The 27517-nt window shown below is 35.7% G+C and overlaps 1 protein-coding gene across 1 annotated transcript in view; it reads right to left on the bottom strand.

Annotated features, from left to right (window-relative positions):
- Positions 1–11950, bottom strand: part of LOC102801437 (meiosis inhibitor protein 1-like) — a 64079-nt gene extending 52129 nt beyond the window's left edge. The window contains exons 1-4 of the mRNA XM_085502733.1: positions 11860–11950; positions 9386–9658; positions 6848–6895; positions 129–202 (exon numbers count right to left, since the gene is read on the bottom strand). Of these exons, the coding sequence (XP_085358859.1) occupies positions 129–202; positions 6848–6895; positions 9386–9635 (372 nt within the window). The 5' untranslated portion in view covers positions 9636–9658; positions 11860–11950. The remainder of the gene's footprint in view (positions 1–128; positions 203–6847; positions 6896–9385; positions 9659–11859) is intronic.
- Between the last annotated feature and the right edge of the window lie 15567 nt (positions 11951–27517).

Genomic DNA, 27517 nt, shown 5'->3' on the forward strand with positions numbered 1-27517 from the left:
AAAAGAAAGGATGACTATTTTAAAGAGCGTTATATACATACATTCAATTATACATCCATTAATATTTAAACTAGAGGTTTCTGGTCTATTCCAACCTGAGAAAACCAACCAATCTATAATCTACTAACCTTAGTGATTAAACAGGTCAATAGATGTGACACCAGATCCTGGCATTTCAAATGGCTGCATATGTGGACGATAGCTGAAACAATAATAAACCAGTAAATTTATGCAACATATGTAATCACTTTCATGTATCTGTTTTACCAAAAAACATTAACAGCATACAGTTATGCAATACTGCCTTCAGCCCTTTAAAGTGAAAAAAAAATCTTTTTGAAGATGACTTATTTTTGTAAGTGCATATATATTTGAAACTGGCTTTGAATACCAAACTTGTGTGCATTTCTCTATAATATTTATCTATTGTTTCATTCGCTTTCAAATTTTGAAAGGCAGTAAAAATTATGCTGTTTTATTTGGCGAAAGAAAGTTAACAGAACCAAGGATATAGGTTTCACACCATAATTAGAATTTGTATCAAAGGGCAGGGAGTCACATAGGGCCAAAAAAAAATAACTTGTTGCCCTCAAGTCGGAAAATTAAAAAATAGGGTGGGTAGGTCGGTCTTTTTTTTTCTCAGAGAAATACAGATCAACCCGAGGTTCAAAGTCACCACTCATCCCTCCAGGGACCCTGGGGATCAAACAACGGTCTAGGATCGTTAATGTTTAGAGGAAACACTTTTTTACTGCTTAAAATGGTGAGTTTTTAATATTTGGGCCTATTTTTCAGTCGGTTGCTGAGGGCCACAAAACAGATTGTTTTTTTTTGGCCTAGGCATGTAATCCCTTTTATACATTTAGAATGAGTACTCAGCTGGGTAAACTTTTCTCATATTGCTAATACAAGTGTGGTTCAATCACCTAGGAACATTAAACTCCTGTGATGTGACACATGATCATAAGGAACATACTGGGAGTTGAGATCAAGTACAAAGGCCTACACAAGTGTACACTCTGCACAAGTCAAACACTCAGGTTTTAAATGTACTGGGTAATGGGCATAAATTTGGTAATAAATTATATTACGATTTATAAACAGATTTTGACACTGGAGGTTTAAACAAATACATGTGATAATGTAAACTGCGTAAATTGAGCAAGAGACAAAGCAGTGAGTCAGTGAACATTTCCTAAGTAAGACAGGCAGTCAATTTTGCAAATATTTTTTCAGGTTTGACCAAGTTACTCACAATTAAAAGGTCTTTCAACTAAGTTGTGTCAACAATACAACTTTAAAGACGAAATCAATGAATTGCTTTTAGGTCGGACGCCAAATGCATGTCAAATTTGTTTTACTTATATACATATATACCCTCTGAGAAAAGATGATCAAAGAAAGCTTAAAAAGAACTCCCGTGTGCTGAGAGTATTGAAGACACATTAGAAATTATTTGAAAATTACTTATTAGTGCCAATGGTAAATTTAAGGATGGCCTAAAAAACCTTAAACGTAAGGCTCAAAAAGCTCTGTTTTCAATGAAAGCAAAGCTTGGCTCAATACAAAACATAAGTATAAAAGTTTCAATTTCCCTTTTTGACAAACTCATCAGACCTATCCTCATTTATGGTTGTGATGTTTGGGGTGATGAGTTCTCCACTAAATCACCTATTGAAGACGTTCAATTAAGTTATTGTCGGTATCTACTGGGGGTGTCACAACACACACCAATTATGGCCATGTATAGCGAGTTAGGCAGATACCCCCTAGACGTATTTATAAAAAAACAAATAATTAAATATTACAGTCGGGCCATGAATTCTAATAATGCGTTACTCAAGGAAGCTTTTGTGGTTAACCAAAGCATTAAAAGTAAATGGTATCTAGAAGTGACATCATTATTAAACAATATCCAACTATATCATTCAGTTAACAACGGTGATAAACTAACCTCGGCACAAATGAAACAAATTGATTTAGGCATCAAGGATTTATTTCTAACAAGATGGAAAGGTGAGGTCTATAATGATAACCGCACCAAAGCAAATGAGAAAAACAAACTAAGAACATATCGGCTAATCAAATCAGATTTAAAACTTGAGCCATATTTAGTCAAGCTAAAAAACTTTGAACTGCGTAGTGTGCTTACCAAATTCCGTCTTAGTGACCATAGTCTCAAAATTGAAATGGGTCGTCATAAAAAAATCCCACTAAACAACAGGGTTTGTGACATGTGTAACAAAGGTCTAATTGAGGATGAAATGCATTTTCTGCTGGAATGCAACAAATATAATGAGTTGCGTGCCAAACTGTTCAATAAAGCTAAGGATATGATCCCAGCATTTGAAAATAAACCTGCAGAGAAAAAATTCATGGAATTGTTACAGAATGAAAACATTATTATACCAGTAGCACAGTTCATAAGTAAAAGCTTTGAAGTCAGGAAGCAGGGTCTTACTTGACATCTTAATGCCTGCTGTCAATTTTGTAATTTTATATTAGATTGTATTTTAGAGATTTTGTTTTATTTAGTAATTTAGTGATTGTATTTGTTATTTGTTTTTTAGTATATTGTGTTTTTGTTTTGTTTTTTATATATATATATTTCTCCTTGTACTTTGTGACCATTTTCTTTCCCTCCGGGGATTGTGTAAGAGTCAATAAGTAAATAAATAAATAAATGTACCTGAGATATTGATGGAAAAACTGAAAACTAATTATGTAAATCAGGTAACTAATATGAACAGAACAGAACAAAAAAATTATGAAATATTATGCTAAATAGAGAAATAATATGAACAAATTTTAACCCAAAATTAATAAGGCCTGTCTATTGTCCTAAAGCATTTATGTACCAAATTTTATTCAAATGTGATGATCAGTAATTGAGATATCAGTGTTAATTAATTATGTTAATTAGGTGATTAATAAGCATAAATATTTACCAAAAACTAATTGGGTCTCTACATAGTTCTAGATTCATTGAAATGTGATGATGAGTACTCTTTAAAAGTTTCATTAAAATCCAATTCATGGTTCTTTATATATCAGTGGAACATTCATAGAAACAATTAACTAATTATGCAAATCAGGTAATTAATATCCAATTAAAACTAATCAGGTTTCTGCATAGTCCTAGAAGATCTATGTAGCAAGTCTCATTGAAATATGATAATTAGTAATTGAGATATCATGCAAAAAGCTGAAAATTAACTAATTATGCTAATAAGGTAATTAATATGCACAAATATTTACCCAAAAACTAATCAGGGGTCTGCAGAGTCCTTAAGTAACTATGTACCAAATTTCATTGAAATGTGATGATTACTACTTGAATATGCAAATTAGGTAATTAATATGTACTGATATTACCCTAAAAACTACCAGGTCTGTGCAGTGTCCTGTGACATCTATGTACCAAGTTCCATTGAAATGTGATGATTACTACTTGAAATATCAAAAGCTAAAAACTATCAGGTATGTGCAGTGTGCAATGACATCTATGTACCAAGTTCTATTGAAATGTGATGATTAGTACTTGAGATATCAGTGGAAAAGCCGAAAATTGATTAATCATTATGCAAATTAGGTAATTAATATTGCACAGATTTTTACCCAACACTAATCAAATATGTGCATAAGTTTGGAGCATATATGTACCAAGTTTCATCAAAATCCAATGAGTGGTTCTTTAGATATAAGTGGAACAGTCATGGAACAGCTAAAAATCAGCTAATTATCATGCAAATTAGGTAATTAATATGCATGAATTTTTACCAAAACCTAATCAAATCTGCACATTGGCCCAGAACATCTATGCACAAAGTTTCATCAAAAAACAATGTAAGGTTCTTGAGATATCGATGAAACAGACACACACACCTACAGACACAGACAGACAGACACACTTACTGCAAAGACTCCCTTTTTGTGCTTCGCACACGGGAGTCAAAAATATACGTCTGAAACCAGAATTGAATAATGCTTACATGTAGCGCTCACGCATATTCACAACTCATTAATTCACATATTCGCATAAAATGAAGTGAATGTATTTTAGCACTTCAGTTTCAAAGATTCAATAAAGGGCGACAATATTTTATTGTGTAAGATTGAATGTAATCGAGCCCATCATTTACAGGAAGTTAGCAAGCTTCCTAGGTAAGCCCCTATGAACATTGCAATACAGCAAGGGGCTTTCTTATTGACGCTATCAAATGATTAAATGTTATGGAAACGATTTGCTACATTTTGTGACGATCACTTACTTCCCTTGGTGCCACTTGATTTTGGATTAAAGGGGAACTAAATAGAGCCTATTTTGGTGTTTGTATTTATCAAATTATGTATATTGATTATAAATTTGAAAAAAAAAATTAAAAAAAATGATTATCTTCAGAGTTATGATTTAAATATGAGAAACCATAAACCTGCGAAGGACTTCCGCTTGCGCCATCTTGCCATAAAAAAACGCCCTCATGAGGTATAAACAGGTAAGGTAACAAAGCATGATGACGAAATAGTATCTGATTAAATATAAGCAACTTAGGGAGCCATAGTTGGCTGGACTGGTGAATTGACTTCTAGTCTAGGTTGTTTCGACTTTTACGTTAATATTATTTACAAGCATATCAACATACAAACATTATGGATGTGCGATTGATCGAGACAGGCATTTTGTTTTGTTTTTTGTCTAACTGTCTAATAAATGCTGTTTCCAGTACTGCACTGTGCGGCGTGCAAATTATTTAAAGTATGGATGCTGGAGTATGCAATCTTGAGTTCGTGGGGTGGTGGTGGAAACATTTTCGTCCATGCATTCATGGGGCTGCACTGGCAAATCATGGCACAAGTGTCACAGGAACACCAAGCAGATTGTTCACAGACTTCCGTGTAATTTGAAATAAAACTATCATCCGAACAAGGGGCATCGTCGATGATATACTCTCATCACTCACACTAGACTGATCTGAATCTCCACAGAATATCGTACTCCCCTGATCATAAGCCCGGAGGCATGAACACGTAAGGGAAAAGTAAGGGATAAACTTGTACTCGAGGACCAACTCAGAAAAAATGATATTGTTTTTGCGTTAAACACTGTAACCATCTTGCAAACAACGAAAAATTATCCAAAAAAATTATTCGGTCACCACGCCGGGCTCGAGAAAATAATACTTATTTTTGAAGAAAAAAATGCGTCATTGATTTGAACGACACTTACAATGAAAAAATAAACATGTTCATAAAAAACTTACACATTTTTTATTACAATACGATTTACATACTGCCTGAATTTACGGTGTAATAATGGGTAGGGTCTATGAGGAAACAGTGGACGAAGGCATTTATCATTATCTTCGTTTTGGTATGTTTTCGATCGTACGCAAACTCTAGACGCAAAGCAATTTTCCACCATGAGGTTTTTCAGCACGATTTGACCTGGAACAACTTTCTTTGACATAACAGGTCATGTCTTTCATTAACCAATCAAAATTATGTGTCGTAATGATGAAATTTTCCGATTATTGACGATGATTTTTTAACGCAATGCGGAAGTGAATTACCGCAATGTTAAAATGCGATCTGTAGCACTGGTTGCAACAAAAAAACGATGATTTTTTCCCTAAAAACTGGCGATTCACAATTTCCGAAATATACACGATGGTTAATAGTAACCGTGGGTAAACTGAGTGTGGAGGAAGAATTTAAACACCTTTCTCGGTCGCCAACATGTCTCATCGTTCAAACCCTAGGCCTTTCATGATAGTCTCAAAATAAACCATGCCCAATAACCAGGTACGCGACTTAACGATCACATTTTTGGCTTTTCGAAAGCTACTACCCAAAAAAATATGGATTACTCCAGAATTGCAACATCGGGGTTCATCCTGAGTAAATGACAGAATAGAAAGGATGCGAACCATGTTGTGTACGTTCGCCATGCACTCTGAAATTAATGCGAGTTTTCTCATAAAACTAAAAGCATGAACCAAACTACCATGCCAAACACGATTATTATGAAATGAAACACATCTTTTACAAGCATATTTTAAAGAACATCGTCGACGCCCAGTAAAAACACTCTGGGCTTATACTCGTGAATGCTCTCAACTCGATAAATACCAAGTAAAAATATAGGGATGGGCTTCATACTTGGGAGGGGCTTACGATCGGGGAAGTACGCAATTGGGCTTTCACTCTCAGAATACTGTGGTTCAAACACATAAGGCTCTAACACAAGTTTTAAAAAGCACATTGTGCATATAAAAGTTGAGTTTATACTAGTAGTACACAATGCTTGGCAACATGAACGGCTATGTACAATGGCGTATACGAATGCGATCAGATACTAAAACGTCATAGCTTTGAAAAGTACCCGGATGTTAAATATGTTCGTTCGTTATTTATTCCCCTCCATGAATGGCCTCCATGGTGTTTAATTGCAAGCACTTCAAATGCCTATCCAAGCTACAGTTATAATTAAAATAAAATTAAACCACTGCAATATTATTTTGAATACAGTTTAGAATATACACAACTATAAATTAAGACCGCATTTAGGTTCGCTTTAAGTAATTTTTGCCTAGGTATGTACTATGGCGAAATTGTTGCCTGTTTTTTTATTTTACAACATTGTTGTGACTAGTATACAAAGATACATGTAGTTGTAAATTATCCGTACCAATCCTATTTGCGGTCGTTTCAGTCATCTAGAGAAAGTTATTGGAACATTAATGAGGACATTCCCAAGTACTAGTAAGTTGCCAGTTATCAGACGATAACTGGGCTGCATGGGGTACCGATCTACAAATGAGAATGCGTTCTTCAACAGCAAACTTACCTTCCACTGCTAATGCTGCAAGTCGTCGTTCACCATACCATATAGTTCCTGTGGGAGTTAAAATCAAGTAATTATTTTTTGTTCATGGTATGCTGGACATTGCCTTTAATTGATCAACACTGAACATCAAAGTCCCACTTTCAACCTTTAGATTAATTTATACAAAAATGATGATACATAAAACAAACAAGTGATGACCAATATAGCAGTAGCATTCACGCAAAGCTTCTTAGCACATTTGTATATATTCAAACAAGTTTGGGCGTTCCTTAGCTTGTGCTAACCACTGTTTCCTCCCATGTGTGAACGCATATAGATCTATCCGATATGCAAACATATGAGAGTAGCTTAAATCTTAGCCTGTAAATCGTGTAGCAAAACACGACTGGTGTCGTAAGAGGCCAGCCCAGGTTATTGCCCAGATTTAATATAGAGCAAATAAAATGTTGGGATTTAGTTTCAGTGACAAACATGAAATGAATCCAGACTACATCAATAAATTATTCTTAGTTATCTGTTTCATACAGGCATGCTTTTTGTGTTTACCTATACACTGTCCTAAAGGGGGATGGTCATCGCGCAAAGTCCTGTTCGATATGGGACTCGTAGCCACGTACATGCAAGTAAAATACATTATCGGTTTACATGAAATTCGAACAGGCACTGTGCGACGACCAGCACCTTTTAACACTTTAACAGCCACCAAGGTAGCACCCTGAATTTAAATAGCCACACCATAATAATAATGCCCAAGGCGCTTCTTGAAGGTCTTTAAGACATTTGAAAGACAATCATTCAGACAATAAGGCCAAATGTTTCAATACACATATACTGGCAACAACAAAATCAACCCAACCTCCTTTCCAGGTTTAATGAGCTCTGCAAGAAATCAGTGATGTGTTTAAGATCTTTCAAATTTAAATGATATTGCTTAAAAAAAATCCAAATCTATTGTGCGTCCACTTTGAAACTCAACTAACATAACAGTACACTTGAAACATGTTAAAGCCCTTGAAATCTTTGTATAATGGCAACCTAATCAACCAATATTGATTTCTTTCTTTTCAGATAGACAAATGTACCACAGCTCTATGGAAAACACTGGTTGAATAATCGTATTACTTAAAACGAGTTGGGTTAATAAGGGTCAAGAAAGGCATACTCACAGTGCTATGAGGTCTATTATAGTAAAGAACTCAAGTGTGTCAAGCAGTGGAGATTCAATTACTTGTAGAAAAGTTTCAGTATATAGATGAGATAAATCACATTTGAGGAGAAATGTTTACAAATGTGTTTCTTATATAGGGAGTAATGACATTTTCTCCATGAATATTTTATGAGGCTCCCTACTTTTTACAGCCTTAGTACTATAGTCTGTCTGGTAGTGTAGCATACAGTAAAATCCGTCATGTTTACAGCAACAGGTATTTTACATTATTAGCACTATTATATACAAGATGGAACAAATTTGGAAGAGAACAGTATATTTGCTTTCTTTAACATACTGTAAAACCATTTATTTTCATTTAATTTAATTTCACGATTTTGATATTTTGAACATATTAACTTTACACAAAAGGTGTGTCAATTTAACATTGTATTTAATTTAAGACCTAGGAAAAAATATGTTTTAAAAATATGGGCGAGTTTTTGTTTTCAGGTTTTTTGTCAGAATTTAAGAAAAAATTAAATTTTATTCTTTTTCTTTGCCTAAAGTGCCACAGTTGGTATGCTGCATCGTGTTATGTCTCCCACGTGACATATACAATGCATGTGAAATGTACGGTTTATTTATTATACACAAAATTCAAACTCACATTGCACAAAACTGTGTGGCGTTTTAATGCACCGCAATAATATAAAAATTCTTATATTCTATGATCATTTTGAATCAAACTAGCATGGGTTGGTACTAATTAGAAGTTTTGCTTAAAACATTTCAATGAACCTTTGCACCACTAGAATTTTTTCCAGCAGTAATATGAAAATATATTATATATCAAGATATTATATAACACCTACCCCCACCCTTTAAGACCTCCAACCTCACTCCCATTTGCTTTATTAGAAGCACATCTCAGATTAAGAGACTGCATAATATCGAAAAATGTTTTAATATGCTTTAATAAGAATTTAAAGAAATCAAACTCACATCGTCATAGGCTACTGCTAAATTTTTGAAACAGGGAAGTTGCTTTCTTTTGCCCAAGAACTATAATCAATGGGACATTCAGTTACCCAGTACAGACAGGACAGAGAATTTTATTTTTATTTTCTAACCATATACTGTATTAGCTACAGTTTAGTGAAATAGCAGAGCTTTGCCAACTGTTAAACATAATTCATACTACACATCGCTGCCATCTATGGAGGCTATCAGATGATGGTGTGTTAATATTCCAGCATGAAATAAGTGTAATTTTCAGTTTATGTGCACTTTAATTAGAGATGGCTTCTTATAGAGCAAATACAATATTTGTCATTGTTGTGTAAGGTCACTGGAAATCAGCTGTTGATGGTAAAACAAAAATTGTTTACCATGGAGAAGAGACAGGCAATGTGCGGTAGCAGGATCATCAGCATGTAAGACATTGTATACCTCCGCGGTTTTACTTCGACAGATGCTCAGAAACTCAGATAAGGCATATTTTTTCTTGATCAACGTTACATTAGAATCTTCCAGTATTTCCACTAGACATCCAATGCAAATTGATGTGTTGTCTTTACTAAGAAACCATTTCTTGTCATGTCTAGAATGCTGTGCTGTGAAATTTGCTGACTCTGACATAGTAAACAAACGTTTCTCAACTACTGAAAGAATCAAAAAATATGTATAAAGAATAAGAATTAGTTTTGTCAACATCAAATATTATAAAATAAAGAGTCTAAACATTTGAGTCCTAATTATTATATAAGTGTACAATTGTTGGCAATTTCCTCTGTAATGTGGTTACCTACACAGTCAATAATGTAATCCCCCCCCCATACCAGGTCTCAATATGATGCCAAGGGAACATGTATTAACATTTAAAAGCAAACAAACTGATGCTGAGAGTCCTCCAAAACACAAATGAACTCAATGACACGTTGTTAATTTATTTATTTGCATTGAAATCTCACTTGTAGACACAGTTCTTATTTCAACAGCTATCAGCATGTCAAATTTTTGTCCCTTGGCAATATGTGATAGCCAATAGTAGGCAGAAAATTGCATAGCAATGAAAAGCAATATGATCCCTGATTATTTTGTTCGGCTCACATAGGGATTATTAGTTTAAGCCGTAAAATACATGATCTTTGACCAATTTATATTAGACACAGTGCTCCCATTGCATGAATCTATCTTCTGAGTTGACATAATATTCACAATGTTACATTATGTATTATTACTGTAAACACATTAACTATCCTCTGGTTTTTAATTTCGCTATTTTCACAGATAAGTACAATTCGCTAAATTACCCCCCCCCCCTCCCCGTAAACGTATAGAATAACAATAGAACTCATTGTTTCCTAGCCAAATTTGTAAATTTAAAACCCAGTGGAATTGTTCAAAATTGTGAAATTAAAGGCCAGTGAAATTAAATGGTTTTAGTTATATATTGAATGCATCACAGAAATAGCACAAATTAACTGACCACCAATAGATTGTTTCTGAGTCACCTGAAAGGGAAAACATTGCCTGGGGTAAGGCACGGTGGTCATTTTTAGCCAGTATCAGGCTCCATCACGGTTGCTTAGTAACCGCGGCTTCATTGACTACATCATGCAGTATTCTCGTAATAACCTCATATTACTCCCAGACTCTACATTTGGCCTTGAGAGCAACATGTACTACGCCCAAAAGAAGCTGTTATTTACTGTAATAGCGTTTGTGCTAAAACCGCAGCTGTAATCTCAAACGCGTCCAACCATCATGGAGTCCCATGGTTCAACCAATATGGCTAATCATGGAACTATAAACCCCAGGAAGAACAACGAAACTAAGAGGATTAAAAAAACCTTTGTCTTAATTTATCTTACAGTGCTTTCGCTTTTGTTTCCACAACATTAGTCATACTCCATGTTAGTTGCCGCCGATACGCCCGTTTCAACCGCTTTGCTGGAAACGGAAAACTTGAAAAAAAATTTTCATATCTGCGCAGTAAAATATTTCGTTCACTACGCATGCGCAAACAAGTCGGTCTGCAGGGTGACCTTCAGTGTACCGGAAATCATGCAACGGGTCGGAGTTTTAGCGAGTTTTCATAATTTTTAATGTCGTTTTTAGATTACTTCTTGTTTTTTTCAACCCTCGAAAAAATAAGGTTGCGAAAGTTTGCGAAACATGGGGTTTGGTGAGCTGTTTGTTGTTGAGATATCCCGACTAATTCCGTGTTTCCCTTCGATCGCCAGAAGTGGCAATGTGTTTTTTTTTCCCGTTGAATGTCGATCATTTATCAGTGTTTTTGTCTTGGCGCCATTGTTTTTTTATGCTATAACCGGAACAACTCGGTCACGTGATCTCCCGGAGTCGTCCGGTTGACTCCGAAAATGACCGATAGTCGGAGATAAACGTTCATTTGCGTAAATCGGCTTATTTTTTAATGCGACAAAATAAACAGTCAAAATAAACATTCGACATCGCGGCAACTATCATAGTTCAAAGGAAACGAAGTGGTTGTTCTTCCTGGGGTTTATAGTTCCATGGGCTAATCTAGACAACATTTTTAAGAGTTCGAGTTAGGTTTAAAAAAGGTAAAAATGTAGACGAATGACTACGCAATCACACACCTACATGTTGGTCTTGAATACAATTACGACGAGACAATTTCGAGTATCAATATACAGCCAAGCGTGGTATGCAAATATAACATCAAACCCCTTGCCTGGCCTGTTTACATATCAATTTAAATTTCTAAGCCGATCGGAACTGACGGGGTTTTAACACAGACATACGAAAATATGAACGGTTATGTGACATCTATTCTATGGTTGTTGACGTAGTGAATGGGTCAAGTAGATGAACTTACATCAGTGATTTGCGCAATTCACCGAAAATAACACAATTTTACCGCAGACATCGAACGACCACCTTAAAAGACCGCCATTTTGTTTCTGCCTTCCCGCATGGTGATATGTGATTGGTTGATAGTTTTGAAGGCTGTTCCATTCACGATCTGTTAGTTTCGGAAAGGACAATCTCTCAAAAAATGTTCTGATGGCATTTCTGTGAGCTTGTGCGTGTGAACACACTATCAGCGCAGATTCAATGTCACTCCGAATGAATTTCGTGGGGAAAATACGTGTCTACACACTCATATGCCAATTTCGTGACATACATAGCTCGATAGTCACGAATCACTCAACACGCCGTGAAAAAATCGCTAATCTTTATACAGCAATTGCCAACTTGAACTTCAACGGGTTCAATCAGAACATGCATTCAATCACACCGGCTGTAGCATGGCAGTACTATTAATTTGACCCGTTTTCACCGTGGCGAGCATCGTTACGGCTTTACTGACTTACCTGTGACGTCATGTAAACATACCCTGGCAGACCAAGATGACAGAAAGGGGTTACTCATCTGACAATACGACGGGATGGTGTGTTTCGGTAACTCCGCTTACCCACACCGTTTCTCACAGCTATCTGAGCCTTACCATGCAGCAGTATCGTGCACTTTTTGCAGAACTGTATATGTTCCGCCAATTGAGGAAATCTAGTTAAGACTGGAGTTCTTTTTAGCATTTGTTTTGCTTGATATGTGTACATTTCCCACCAAAGATAGAATGCAACTTATATGTGGGCAAATGTGTGTTTTTATTTTTCAAGAGATGCTTTTCTCGAAGGGGGCAAAGAGGTAGCTGGTACAGGTTACAGGAAATACAAAAGGCATTTTACGTTTTTACAGGAAATAAAATAAAAGTTCCATTTACAGTAAAAAATAGTTTTTTTTACATTTTACAGATAAAGATAGATAGTAAATTCCTAATTACATTTTACATTATATAATATTTTTGATAATTTGTGTTAAGAATAAAAATTTGAAATTGCGTACAAATTGCGACATTTAATGTGGGAAAATGCTTTATACGCTTACAAAAAATATGATCTTTGTACAGATTACGGACAAATAAAATAGCTGATTACGTTTTACACCTTGCCCATGTCTATAAATTTACGTTTTTTTATTTAAATAACATTATTACGAAAGTAAAAACAATTGATTACAGCTTCCAAAAATACACCTTGCCGACCCTCCTTATCAGCGTAGCGCTGAATGTAGAGCTCTTTAGATGACACACATACTGAATTATACGAGAATTTTCTACTAAAAGTTCGAAAGCAGGGATTGAATTTTAGTCGAAGTCGAAGGAAGCACTATGCCGACTCACTGTGTGTCATGACATGGTTTCGCGGGTTTTGAAAAACTGTTGAATGAAGAAGAAAGCTGACACCGGAAATTATCAAATCCAACGTGTCTGTTTTCTAGAATTTGACGTTTGGTAAGACCAATTTTCTCTAGTAGTCTAACACTGCCGCGGTATTAACAACCATGTGCAGAACATGTTAGTTCCTGTGTTAACTTATTTATTACACCTTGCTGAAGATCATGTATCGGCTTTGATTTGGAGGTCTGTGCATTTACTACCCTGGGGACAGATGGGCGTGGTATTTTCTAACATCAATATAATAGCAATTTCCCCTGAGATGTATTTCTTTCTGGTGGTGTATGTGATGAATTCAGTCCTAGTCTGCTGTCACAATAAGGAATAAAATAAGCACTGAATTTATGGCTACTCCGTTATCGTGGTAGCGCGGCACTCGGTCAGAACGGAAGAGAGAGGTGACCAGCTGTTGATTATTCCCATTGTGCTGCCCAATTTCTATATTTAATTCGATACACATGGTATTAAAATTGTTAATGTTACTGGATATATTGGTTACATGTTTCATAGACACTACACCGTGTTCTTTGTTCAAAACAGGATGTCAAGTACGTCTGGTAAATTCTAAGAACTGAAAATGCGCTGACTTACCACATAGTGTCCATGGCAACGGTAACCGAAGAGAATCAGAGTATAGAGAATCAGATCTATCCAGAGAAAAACAATTAAAGACTTTAACGTTTTTGGTAAGTTGTTTTGCTTTGAATTGATTAAATTTGTTCAAATTAAACGAAGGCGAAAATGACCAATGACTCACTTGTGTTCAAAAATAACTACCATGACAGAATTGTTGGAACACCACCATGGCCACCGAGAAAATACATGTAAATGTTTGTATTCCAAAGCGTATAGCTCATATTTACAGCCATCTAACGAAGTGAAATTGAAATAATTTACTATTGTCTTAAGTACAACATTTTTCCAGGGTTCTTGGTTGAAACATGTGGGGATTTTATATCCATGTTTCGAAAATATTGAAAAATATTTAAAGGGCGGCAGTCGTCGCGCCGCGTCCTGTTCGATATGGGACTCATAGCGACGTATACAACGCGTGTAAAATACATTGTTTATTTACATGAAATTCGAACACGCGCTGCGCGACAACTACTATCATTAAATAATGATCCTGAGCAATATAAACTGACTAAAACAGAACAGAACTTTCAATAATATAATGCTAGGTGCCAATTTATATACCTAATAGTTAAATTGTAGATCCCTCAGTTGTTACAAATTGTTCATGATTTGGCGACACCTCGCGATGTCGTAAATATTACCGGTAGACTGTTTTGTGGATATAACACGACTATCTTTGAAAGAGAATGAACAAAAATAACGGATTTAAGGACGTGCCCGCACACTAAAATCACGTGATGCCCGCAAATGTAATTCATTGGAAGTATATTCATTAATTTCCTTGTTCATATGTGTACGTATGTGTTTTAGTCCCAGTTCGTCTCTGCGTCCGCACCTGTAGCTCGGACGTGTCTGGGCCAATCTTGTTCCGTTCAAACTTTACACATAACACTATGTACATCCTGCGCCTGCTTTTGTATTGTGATTCAACTGAGATGGCCATATGACAGCCATTTTAGTTCTAAAAAATCAACAAAATCAAGCATTTCTTACCCGATTGTGTTCAAACTTCACTCGTGATACATACGTCTTCGTTGTCTCTAACACATATGTACATGTATTTGTTTCACGATTCATTTCTAAAGCTTCAAAATCATCAAAAAATCAAAAATTTCAGAACCGAATCTCGCCCAAATGTTGTTCAAACTTGGCGCTTTGAACATAATGTGCATTGGTGCATGCAACTTTTTTTTTGAGAACAGATTCAAAATCAAGTATTTCTGCCATTCTGAAGTGCGTCCTTTATCAAAATCGTCCTTTATACATAAATTATATATCCAGCAAGTTCTAATTCCGAAATGGCTGACTGATTTCAGTTGTGTTTACTGTCGCACGACGCTGTGTAAGGTTGATGACTTTTTAAATCATGCTTATTTGTACAATGGGGACATGTATGTTTTGTCAAGCGACAACTCCAAACACTGTACGTCATTGTTGACTATTTCGTCCTGCTTTTTGTGGAAAACAAAACAATTTGGCCTATCTCGGCCGCAGAATGTTGAGATACGGATCAGGCCATTATTTCGGTGGGGTGAGTAAGTTGTATGGAAAGTATATCTTCCGTGTCCAGCTGATGGCGGAGCGTCTCCATTCGAACGAACAAGTAGCACATTTGTGATAAGTCTGTCATTTTATGTTCAGAAAAACGCTGCTGCTTAGTCCCTCAGGTATTTAATCACCGTGATGACCACGTGACCGGATATAACCACTTTAGTTGGTATTTAAAACAAGCACATAAACGGGATCTCTGCCCCAGGCATGCTTAGTAGAAAAAATATAGATAGAACACGGTTAGTAACCGTGGATAGAACGATGCTATGCAGAGATTCAATGAAGTGCATTCACCTGGGGACAACAAGTGCGCAGCCGATAAATACTAAGTTAATAATGTTTAAAAATACTGTAAAATACTTAATTTTCGCTGGAATTAATTTTCGCTGAAAAGACTTTTCGGGTGTTTTGTATGGAACTTATTTTCACTGATATTTGATGAGTTGAATGTAAAATATAGGAAAAAAGGTATGTTCGCTAGATTTTATTTTCACTTAATCATTACTTCAGCGAAAATTAATTCCAAGCGAAATAAAGTCTTTCACAGTATACCTAAATGCTCAACTTCATAGTACAGCTTTCCATGATACCTATTATTGTTTGGGTCAGCATTTTTTGTTTTTAAAAATCATTAACCACGCCATCAACTTGAAGATTATACCCTATCTTAGACAAATTATTTGAGTACCCGCCCCTCCAATTTAAATAACGTCGTAAACACGGTGATACGATTCGTTGAATCTTAGATACTACTAACTATAAAAAAGATTAGTTTCTTGTTATCGAAGGTTGAATGTTAGCACCGTATGTGCGGAGCTGTACTGGATAATAAAACTTCACAAATAGTACTCAAGCCTAATTTATGTTCATAAACATTTTATGAATGAAATCGCATTGTACTTACACACCTTGCCACAACTGTCATTTAGTATGTGTGACGGGCATACGAAGCGGTGTACGTCAACGCAGTTGTAACGGTCTTCAAGTTGTCTATGACAAACTTGACGCAACATATAGTTTTGATGGTCTTGGTATTCTGACTGAGGATTCTTCAGAAAATCTAGAAAACGTGGTCTGGGTGTACTCCAATCTAAGGTTAATTTGTAATATGCTGAGCCAATAATGTTTATGGGCATATACCTAGCATCTTAACCTTAGGTGACCATTATGACATTTTCGATCTCGAATAATCATACATTTCATGATGATTTCTACCACATAAATTGGTTCATTTGCATCGGAGTTATACCTACTTCAAACACTGTCGATTTCAGGGGTTGGCCATTAGAAACTCGGGAAAAGACAGACAAATGTGCAAATTATTTTTTGCTATTTTTCTTACGACTTTGAGCTATTATTTGTTTCGGAATTTGTACATTTTTTGCTTTCCTCTCTAAAACGTATCGTTTTAAATTTGTTTTTCTTGTGCATCTGTTCTTTTTCAAAATATACCCCCGTTTGTGTGAGTGGTCAGCCCCTGGTGGCAATTTTGAACTGTACATTGGCACACGTAATGATATCGCTTTGACAGACTACGGGGCATGGTGTCAATTTGCTACCAGCTGACATCTTATGTCCCAGTCATGCCGGGCAACCGCTGTACATTCATGACACACTTACAGCTCATTTTGAGACGAGAGGAAGAAAGTTGTTCACATTTAATGAAGAATTTGATTTTGAATTGGGGTCTTATTTTATGAAAGAACGAGCTAAATCGACTGTTAATGGTGAACCAGTCTGGGTTCCTGCTAGTTACGTGAGCTGCTTCCCAGGGACTCGTATCTGACAACTTAAATATATGGGAAAAAAACTCCAGAAAGCGTGAGTGCCCTAGTACGAACAAATTCAAGGAAGAATGTGGCCAACAAACTGTTGGGACAGAAATTTCACGAAACTTTGCTAAATTATTCATTGTGATTTGACATTTTACTCATCTTCCAATATAAAATGGCTGCCAAAGGAAGGGTGTAATGATTTGAAAACAGTTTACATGGAAACAAGTTCGGGTTCTCCTCATTTGTATTTGCTTTTTTCGTTTGTTTGATGAAACTTGTCAAATTGAAGTAGCAAAATATCGACTAATGTGCAGTGCTTTAACAATTAGTCTATTTTTTACTAGTTGGCAGTGTCCTTTCATAGAATTTAATACGACAAAAATCAAATATAGAGATAAAATCATAACTGAGAATTTATATTGTAAAACACCGTGAACTTTAAAGCTAGCGTCAAACCAAGTCACGTGGAATAATAATCTGTGATCCGTGTTACATTGACGAAACTGGAAGAGCCGATATGTCTGTGATTATTGAATCAATGCCCGTAGTCATGGTGATAACCCCGGTGATAGTCGTTTAGTTGTCTCAAGCTTGCAATCTCTCGCAGGCAGCGAACGGTGACCTGGAAATGTTCGGATATCAGTGAGTTCAAGATGTTCAAGTTCAAATATAAATGGTGTTACTTGAATTGCAATACATTAATTAACTAGAAACTTGAACCAAATGCAATAATCATGATGGAAAGACACTTGCCGTTGTCTACGCTCGAAACCATGGGATGTATTCCATGTTTGAACTCGGTTCTGTCGGTTCCTCGAATAAATATCCCGGTTTACTGTTCTCTCTGCAATAAAAAAATATTCCCTGAGACATGATATTTTGAGAAAGCGTAAAAAGTACTACAGGTTTTTATAGAGTATTATGAAAAAAAAAGAAACAGATATCCCTTCTAATATCTCTTCCCACCCACGCATCGTTAATTATAAATTCATTATAGCCATGTCACTTTCACTTATCAGGGCTATGGTCGGCCTTTCCTTATTAGGACATTTTGAAATCGGATATCGGATGACCGGCAGAATGTCTCTCCATTATCATATCTCACACGTGTTGTATGAGTGGGGCCCTGGTATTGTCTGGGGATTATACGTTTCTGGTATTGCACAAAATTGACTTTTTTTTCTCTCTTCCGAATGCATGAAAATTAATCATTGGTAAATGCAGTCAGACTTTAAAATACAGTAAAAATAGATGATTGAGAACTGAGTACTGAGTTATGTTGTTATTTTAAGACGTATTTCATAGTTTATCGCTAGGAGGCAATTTTAAACCAGCTGTCGTGACCTTGCGTTGGAGGTGTCGATTTGTTATTTTTGACCCGTCTCGGGTAATGTTCTGACCAGAGTTATTCAGATTCTCCCAACTATGCACATTCCTATAGTGGTTTGCATTCTCCAGGACATACCGGGGCGGAGCTTGTGACGTCATCGGCCGGTCGACTTTTAACTTATTACAATTCATGCAAATAAGCGGCGATTCCGGGTCCGTGATTGGCCCAGAGTAATTAGTCTGCGTCGTTCCGATGACACCGACCAATTGTAAAATGTCACGGAATAAATCGATCCCCTGTATACGAGGTACACTAGTTATAATAAGCATTGCAGTCAGTTTGCATTCGACAGTAACTGGCTGGTCTGCGGATATTCCTGGCTGTATCCCACTTGTTTCTTGTTTCTTCTTCCAAGGTGTGACACTTTTATTGATTTATTTTTCTTTTTTTTCTTTAGCGCAGTATTATGTTGTTCATTGAAGTTAATTTTTTGCCGGCTTTTTTACGTCAGTTTCTGCATATTTGCTTTGACATCGCACTTTGAACTGAGTTAGACTTTACTTTATTTTAACATGCATGCAAATCAAGTTCGTTTCACTTTGCGGAGGGACACATTTTGAATGTTTTAGTTTGTCTACTATTTAACTCTATGGTCTTCTAAGAATCGTCGATCTTTGTAGTAATCACATCTGTGTCGGTTGTGACATGCACTTGACATAATTAAATGCGTGTTCACCTGTGAATAACAACTTGACGGACCCTGGACGGGATTACATTCACTCCGGTGAAAGGATACTAAAGTTTGTGGAGTTGTGATAAGGTTTCATTGACAGCGAGGGACTTGTACACTTAGTGGTTACAGGAGGGGAGTGTGGACTACTAAATTTTAAACCAGCTCTTCGCCCCTCCTATATCGAGTTATTTCACCCATTTCGCCGTTACCTGACCGGTTCTTGTCCGTATCCTACTCCTTTCAGGTACACGTAGTACGACGCCGGCAAATCTGCCATCATGGGGGACGATCCGGAGCAATATTTGATGGTGGACAAGAAAAAGCAGATGGAGGACTCCACCAAGGCTTTTGATTCAAAGAAATTCTGTTGGGTTCCCGATGAAAAAGAAGGTTTCGTTAAGGGAGAGATCGTTAGCACCAAAGGTGAAATGGTAACGATCAAAACAGGTACTGGAAAGGTACGTATAATGTTTATAACTGTCCGACTACCGGTGTCAATAGACTGCCTCGGGACGATCAAACCTTCATGTTTTGGCGTTGAATACCTCCAACTATTGAAGATGCTTGAAATGGCTGCCGACGGGTCATCTCCTAGGAAAGTGAAAATAGACGTGAAATCTGATGGATACCAACAACTGAATTATATGTTGATCCCTTGGACAGAGATTTTTTTATTAAAACATTGAGATCACAAATAATCGCTTTTAGGTTTTAAATTTGGCTGACATTTAAAATTGCATACAAATTATGAAAATACTTTTTTTTTTTAAAGATTTGTTGACAAACATTTTTGTTCTTATATTTCTTCAGCAAATCACTCTTAAAAAAGATGATATGCAACAGATGAACCCTCCCAAGTTCGACAAAATCGAAGATATGGCTTCCATGACCTACTTGAATGAAGCTGGTGTGTTGCACAACTTGAGACAGAGATACTATGCTGGTCTCATTTATGTAAGTACATTTAGACTATTTTAAAAAAATCACATAACCATAAGCATAACCTCAAGCAGTGTCTCCATAAAATGGTTGTTTTTAGTGTCTAGAAATATTTTAATGGTGCCAGTTAATGTCATGTACAATACCCCAGCCTTGGACTTTGGTGTGACCAAAACATTGTTATAACACAGTCTTTATGAAAAAAAGTCATAACTTTGATGGGAGCTATTGAAAGAAATTCCTAATGTAGTGCAGGCTTTCAATGGAATCGCCAGAGCAATGTTTTCACTATTCCAATTCATTCCAACCTGCAGGACGTGGCTTGATGCATGTTTTACGCACATACAACTCTTGGCGCTACCCCCTCTGATTCGTTTTAATGAAATCTTTATTGATAAGTTTGGTCGGGTTTAAAAAGTCGAATCCTACCCTAATAAAGTTTCTTTGGCGACTGTAGAAATGCTTACAATTATACAAATATGTATGTGTGTGCACCATTGGGGTGTCAGCACCTTTGTGTCGACGATAACAAGTTGTACCTGTACGCTGGAATGCCTTTGAATAGGCCTGTTAACAATAGCTACTAAGATTCTTAAAGCACGTTTCATATTCAAATGGTGGGACCCTGATGAATAAACACCAACACACTTGAAATGGAGAATAGTTCAAGCATTAAGCAGAGTTGTCCCACATAGTCAACATGGGTTGTGTATATTCAAAAATGGCATAGCTGTTACAATGGTCAATTAAAGTCACACAACACCGTGTTGGTGTAGTGTCTTTATAAATGCATGTTAGGGGCACACATCCTGTCAAGTTCAAGTAAATATTTGATACACACACCACAACTACATGGCTGACGTGGAAGTATGACATTAAGTGTGAAGATGTCCTCATTTTGCAACAACAAAAATGTAAAGTGAAAATATCCCCATAGTGACAGGATTATATTATAGCAACCATTTTCATCAATCTCTGAAGGAGAGAGAAAATATAGTGAGGCCTAGATAGGAAACTTAATATAGCTCAGTGGGTGGCATACTGAATTATAATGTGTTTCCTATTTTAGTTCAGCATTAAATCTTCAGAAGAACACCATACATTTTTATGTGTTTTTCTACAATTTCTTTAATAATTTTGGACCAAAATGAGATGTTTTCCCATCAGCAAAAGATGTTGATCAAAAATTTGAAAAATAAAGCAAAAAATTTAGATAGGTTTTATAAATGAGAAAGTCAACAAAAGTTATTGACTTTTGGCGTTCTAAGGGTTGACATGGTATATTGTTTTTGTTCTGTTATTTTGATTGATTAAATCCATATGAATGTTTCAGAAAAAACGTATCCACTCATTTTGACTGGGGTTGATCTTTTGTCTATATCAGTTTATCAACATAAATAGTCATTCTACTCTTGAATGAGTGTTTTGGGAATTCAATGTGTTTATTGGTCCACTTTGACCTTTGTACATTAGGGTTAAAAGTTACTCAGTAGGGCATGGTTATTTAACAGCTGTGCATCTCCACATTTCTAAGATTCTTAAAATGAATTCGGTCTCATAAGACCAATTTTCTCTTAAAACTTTTCAATTTTAAAAATTGTGTCATTTCTTGAAGACGTTCTTATATAAAATATATTTTTCGTCTCTTCTAAGTCTAAATTTGTGTGCAGGAGTTGAGATGATAATTTGAGATATTTTGAGAATTTCATGCTCTAGAGGCACTATCTAGAGTCCTGGGGTCTGGGTAATTTATTATCAGAGATGGTTACAGATGAAGGAGGCTAGGCAAAGGGGTTATGGTTGTATTGTGGTATGTGGATGGAGTGGTGGAACATTCCATGAAATCTTGGCATACTGACGAGACAGTATATCCACAATGGGTTGAAAAACAGTATTTTATAGAATGGGCATTAAAATTAATTTTGGTTCATAGTATATAGCTTTTATGGTGTAAGTAAATGCCACTGAAGTCGCGAGTTGCTGGGTCTTTGTGTGTAGCTAAATTACGGTAGATAAATGCTGTCATCATTGAAACATGTCATTGCCTCTAAAGTACAAAGGAAATGTAGGCTATTTATCTAATAGTAGTGAGTTGTCTTGCTGGGGAAGAGACTAGATGGAAAGGATGGGGGGTTACTACTGTTATTGGGAATAAGAGGGCAACTTAATAAGATGTTGTAATGGCAATAAGGAGGAGTTTTAGAATCTATCAGTTCTTAGGCAGAGTGAGAAACATAAATTGATGGCATACATTTTTTGTGAGAAGACCAATACAGATATCAATCGTTAGAAATCCCCATATTTAAATCGCAACAAATATAATTTTAGGATTTTCAATTCAATTGTAAACTAATCAAGAGATATACAAATGTGGATTATCTTGTGATTAGGTCTCGAGATATGCATATTTAATTTGTGCATGTAGTTTTATAGATTTAAAAATAGTGCTAGTCAGACTGATAAAAGTATGTATGAGAAAGGTATTTGGTATTTAGTGCTATGTATAGAAGGTAATTTGTACGTTATAACCTTTCGACATAAGTTCAATGGTTCGTATAGCGTTCAAATACACCTATAAATTAGAATTTTACAATAGAAGTCTTTCAGTGGTATGTGACATCGCTGTGTTCTGTCATAAATCTGGCAATCAGTAAATCTGTTTCAAGAGGGAGGTGTGGTATATTCTAGATAACAACATGTTTGAAAAGAATTCAAGTTCAATGACTTTATCAGTTATAAAAAACAAACAAATTAGTGGATTATATGTATTTAGTATTGTGAGTTACTTGTAATTTAAAATGATTCAGTGAGAATAAAAAACACTGATTTTTTTCCCCTATATTTTACTTTCAACTCAACAAAAATCAGTGAAATAAACTCCATACAAAACATCCAAAAAGTCCTTTCAGCGAAAATTAATTCCTGCTAAAATTAATTATTTTTAAGTTTTGATATGAAAGACAGCTTGTGCAATTGATCTTTGTATATTGTTTTGTTATCCATTAACAAGTAAAGGTCTGCAGTGCAAGCTAGTATTATACACATGAGGGTATTGGTTCTGTGATTGTCATTGTATTTAAATTGAGGAATTTAGAAAACTGTGCCCACTCTACATAAAGTATTCCCTCATACCAGGATGAACACTGCTGGAATATAGTCATGCTGACTGAGCAAGGGATTGCAAAGATTTGCATAGAAAGCATCACTTAAAATCTTTATCTAAAAATGTTGACCCTGGCATATAAATGGGATCCCCATTTTAGCTTGTAATCTGATCTAAGAAGTTCTTACCAGGAATGGTTAACAAATCTGGTGTGATTTCACTCCAAGCAGTGGGCTGGCCCAACATGAGCAAAGATGCAAAAATAGGTGCAAGGCTCAGTACCATGTTCAGAAATATCATAATCTCCTTAAAATATAATTTTCTAGTCAATTCAAGTTTTATCTGTATAATTACACATGTCAGAGATGTTACATTTTTTTAGTTTTTTGTTTTTTTTTACATTTGAGCAGTCATATGGTACATATTTTCCAACCTTCTTCTATTGGTTTGTATAAATTATGCAAATATACTCATGAATATTCATGATTGTGTGGTATCACTAAGAACTGGTTTTAGATGTTGTTTATTTGTAATATGTATATACCTACCTCTGTAGTCAGATCAATAACTCAAGTAAGATATTATTAGAATATTATTCTCTAAAATTAACTCCTTTTTCCTGTTTCGTTTTTAAATTTGAGTATTGGTGTAATTGATTTGTTTTAAATATATTCATTCACTAAAGCTAATGAATAGTCATACCATTTATCTCCAAAGACATAGGATGAGTATCATTTTCTGAAAACTTTTGTTGGATGTTAATTCATCGAAACATTAATCAAACAATTAATGTCAGAAAGTTTCTGTTTGTGGTTTTCCAAAATTGACTTATTCAAAGTTTATTTAAAGGGTCAGACATTTTAATACTGTTTATAAAAACCCTGGCATGTTTTACATGCAGTTTACTTTAAGCTTACAGTATATTTACATTTTATCCTGTCAGGGTGGGTTGATGGCTCTCATTGATGAAAACATTGCTGACATCTCTATTTGACATAGACTTATTTAATAAATAATCACATGTTAGTCCCTCAGTGGCAAATGAAATATTGCTTACATACCCATTTGTAAATAAAATCAGATGTATTTAGCGGTGTCCCACATTGGCAAGTGAAATATTGCTGGTAATATTTATTAGACACAGAATTGTAAATATAATTTGATGTATTTAATGGTGTCCCCACCCTGGCAAATAAAGCAATACAAGTCTTCCAAGCCACTAAGAAGTGAGTAGTCTTGTTAAGTCACTTCAGTGAAAGTTCATCCAATGAATGGTTATTGTTTGCTTTCTGATTATAATGCAGTGAGGGAAATGTCAGACTTTTGACCCTCTCGTGACCTATGCCCTACTGGTCATAGATAGCGACATACACAAGGCGGTCTCTCCCAAGACATTTAGCAAGTAGGTGAGGTGCAAGAACCATAAAGTCATGTTGGTTGACAAAGCAGGCAAACAATGCTTGTGATTTAAACTGTCATGCGTTAGTGGGTGTGTAAAGGTGAGATATGTTCACAGTGGGGAAAGTTCCTAAACATATTGTTTACAGCCCATAGGGGGTTGGGATGCTGCCTCTAATTAGAGGGGCCTACTCAGTCAGAGACAAGGTTGTTACACAACTGTTAAGATTTGACACCAAATAAAAGAAAACAGATCAGCTGAGGGTCAGAGAGCAGCTGCTTTAAAAATGGAATGTCAGATGACAGGGGTCTTCATTATTGATAGCTGGTTCAGTTAGCTTTGCCTTATATGGTTTCATCCACACTTGCATGCTGAGTGTCTCCGATTACACCATCTTGTAAACTGGTGCTGGGAGACCTTCTGCGCAGCTGCACGCCTCCCTGATGCCAAACACTACATGATATTTTTAGAATCTTTGTGGATCACCTCCAAGTCACCATTCTTTTAAAATGATAATGAAAAAGAAAGAAAGAAACACTGTTAGAAAAAAGTTAGTGAAGCGTTATAAATTTGTACAGTGTATGTAAAGAGATCAACAAAAAGGGGCTTGCTGAATATTCTTGTTTCGTTTAATACACAAACAGAATACATAGAAGGTATTAGTGTTCGGTCAAATTTGATGTAAATAAAAAGTTTCAGCTGTAGGGCTGTGTTGAACTCATAATGTCACTAAGTTCCTGTGTGAGAATATAAAGACAGCTATATACTTACGGTAGTCTTTTACATGATTCTTGGCACTGGGGTAATCATTGTTCAGATTTTTGAGGTCATTCTAGCTAACTAAGACTACCAGTCTACTTCACTGACAGTGCAACACATTTATTTCACCCAGGGCAATGCTACAAAAACTTACGAGTGAAATGATAGTGTCACCAATTAAATTATAGAAGAAAATCATTATTTATAGTTAAATATTTCTAGTATATTATTTAGGCTCACCTAAGGGTTATTCATATATTGCCTGATTCTGATCTCTCATCCGAGAAGTGTCATATAAAAATTAATTATCAGATCTCGTCTCTCAGTGCAAAATACCTTGCTCACTGTAGTGCCTCTGTGGGCGTGGAGTTTTTAAAAAGTTGAACATGTGTAAACTTTGACCTATTGGTAATAACTTAAAATCAATTCAAGCAGGGATTTTTGCTGGCTTCTCTTAAGCTTCATTTGTATTTGACAATGAATGGTGTAATTGAACAAGTCCCTCACAATTTTCTCGCCCAAATATTTCTGCATCCTTTTTTTTTTTTACCACAATGACTTGTGGGAAATTTTGTCTCTGTAAACATCCTGAAATGATCAAATCACAAAAAGTTTCAGAAGAAAAGTTTCAAAATTTAATGGTTTTCAGGCTTTCATTTCATGAAAGTCACAGCTATAAAATGTTATTTAAACTCCTACAATTCACCAAATTTTGTCACGCTCATGGAATTAAATGTACAATCAACAATCTTACTTCTATCTTTTTTCTCATCATGAGTCTTTCATATTTTATTTATTCATTTGAAAAAAAATAACTTTTTTTTTTTATTCTCGTATATTTTTCTGTAGACCTACTCTGGTCTTTTCTGCGTGGCTATCAACCCTTACCGTAGACTGCCAATTTACACAGAGAAAGTAGTGATGCTGTACAAGGGAAAGAGGAGAAATGAGATGCCTCCCCACGTCTTCTCAGTAGCTGATAATGCCTACCATGACATGTTGCAAGGTAAGGTTGGCTCAATGCCAAATATGCCTCAAGACCTTAAGTAGATCTGGCTATAGCAATACTGCTGCTCTTTTGATTTGGACTTAACTGCTGGTCTTTTGATTTGGACTTGATGTTCTGTTCAGCGGTTTACTGTTCATTTTAATCTGCGGGGTTCATTGTCGTCCCATGGTGGATTATCTGAAAGTGCAGTCTAAGACAAGGAGTAAACATGCTAGGGTTTACTATCTTGTTGATAGGAATTGAGGCTCGACCTGTTAGAGATGGTAGTTATTATTTATAGGAATGCCAAGGTGCTTCCGATTGCTTACATCATATTTGGCTTTTATGACTAAGGTCTGTATTAATAGCAGGTGAACAGGCCCCTTCTAAAAGGAAATTTAAGGGAGCTTAGCGGGGTGATGAGCGAACGAGGGGGATGTTACATGTAGGAAAAGTGTTGATTATTAAAAACTCTGGATGAGTGTGGAGGTGGTCAACTTGCCGAAAAAAAATATGCTCAGAAAATCTTGAACACAAAATTGCCAAGGAACAAAACCAAACACATGAATATATGAAAGCAAAAATTTACAGTTACATCATTCCAGAAAAAAAAAATTCTACCTCGAAAGTAAGTTAATTGAAAAATAGTTTTTCTAATCTACCTAATTGCAAAATAGAATTTAAATTACTATAGCAACTAAACACTTATGTTGCCTTTGGTGCTTGCCCAGCCTTTATAACTGCATTTTCATCTTTCCAAAAACTCATCATTTTGGTATTCTCATTTTTGGCTAATAAACTCGTATGTATGCTTAATTTTCATGTTGGCCTTTGTACCATTTGCCACCTCACGGGAAGTCAGTATGGCCTCTTGTATCTTCAGGACTTGTCTTTGAAGTGTTAAATATCTGTGAAAAATGACTGGAATTTTGAGAAGTTTTACTTCAAATTAGTGTCTGACCTTTCTGATAGGTACTTGGACTCCTCAAAAACCAATCATGATATCTTCAGTTAAAGTTTTAC

The sequence above is a fragment of the Saccoglossus kowalevskii genome, chromosome 8, assembly GCF_978046115.1.
Source record: "Saccoglossus kowalevskii chromosome 8, keSacKowa6.1, whole genome shotgun sequence".
Lineage (NCBI taxonomy): Eukaryota > Metazoa > Hemichordata > Enteropneusta > Harrimaniidae > Saccoglossus > Saccoglossus kowalevskii.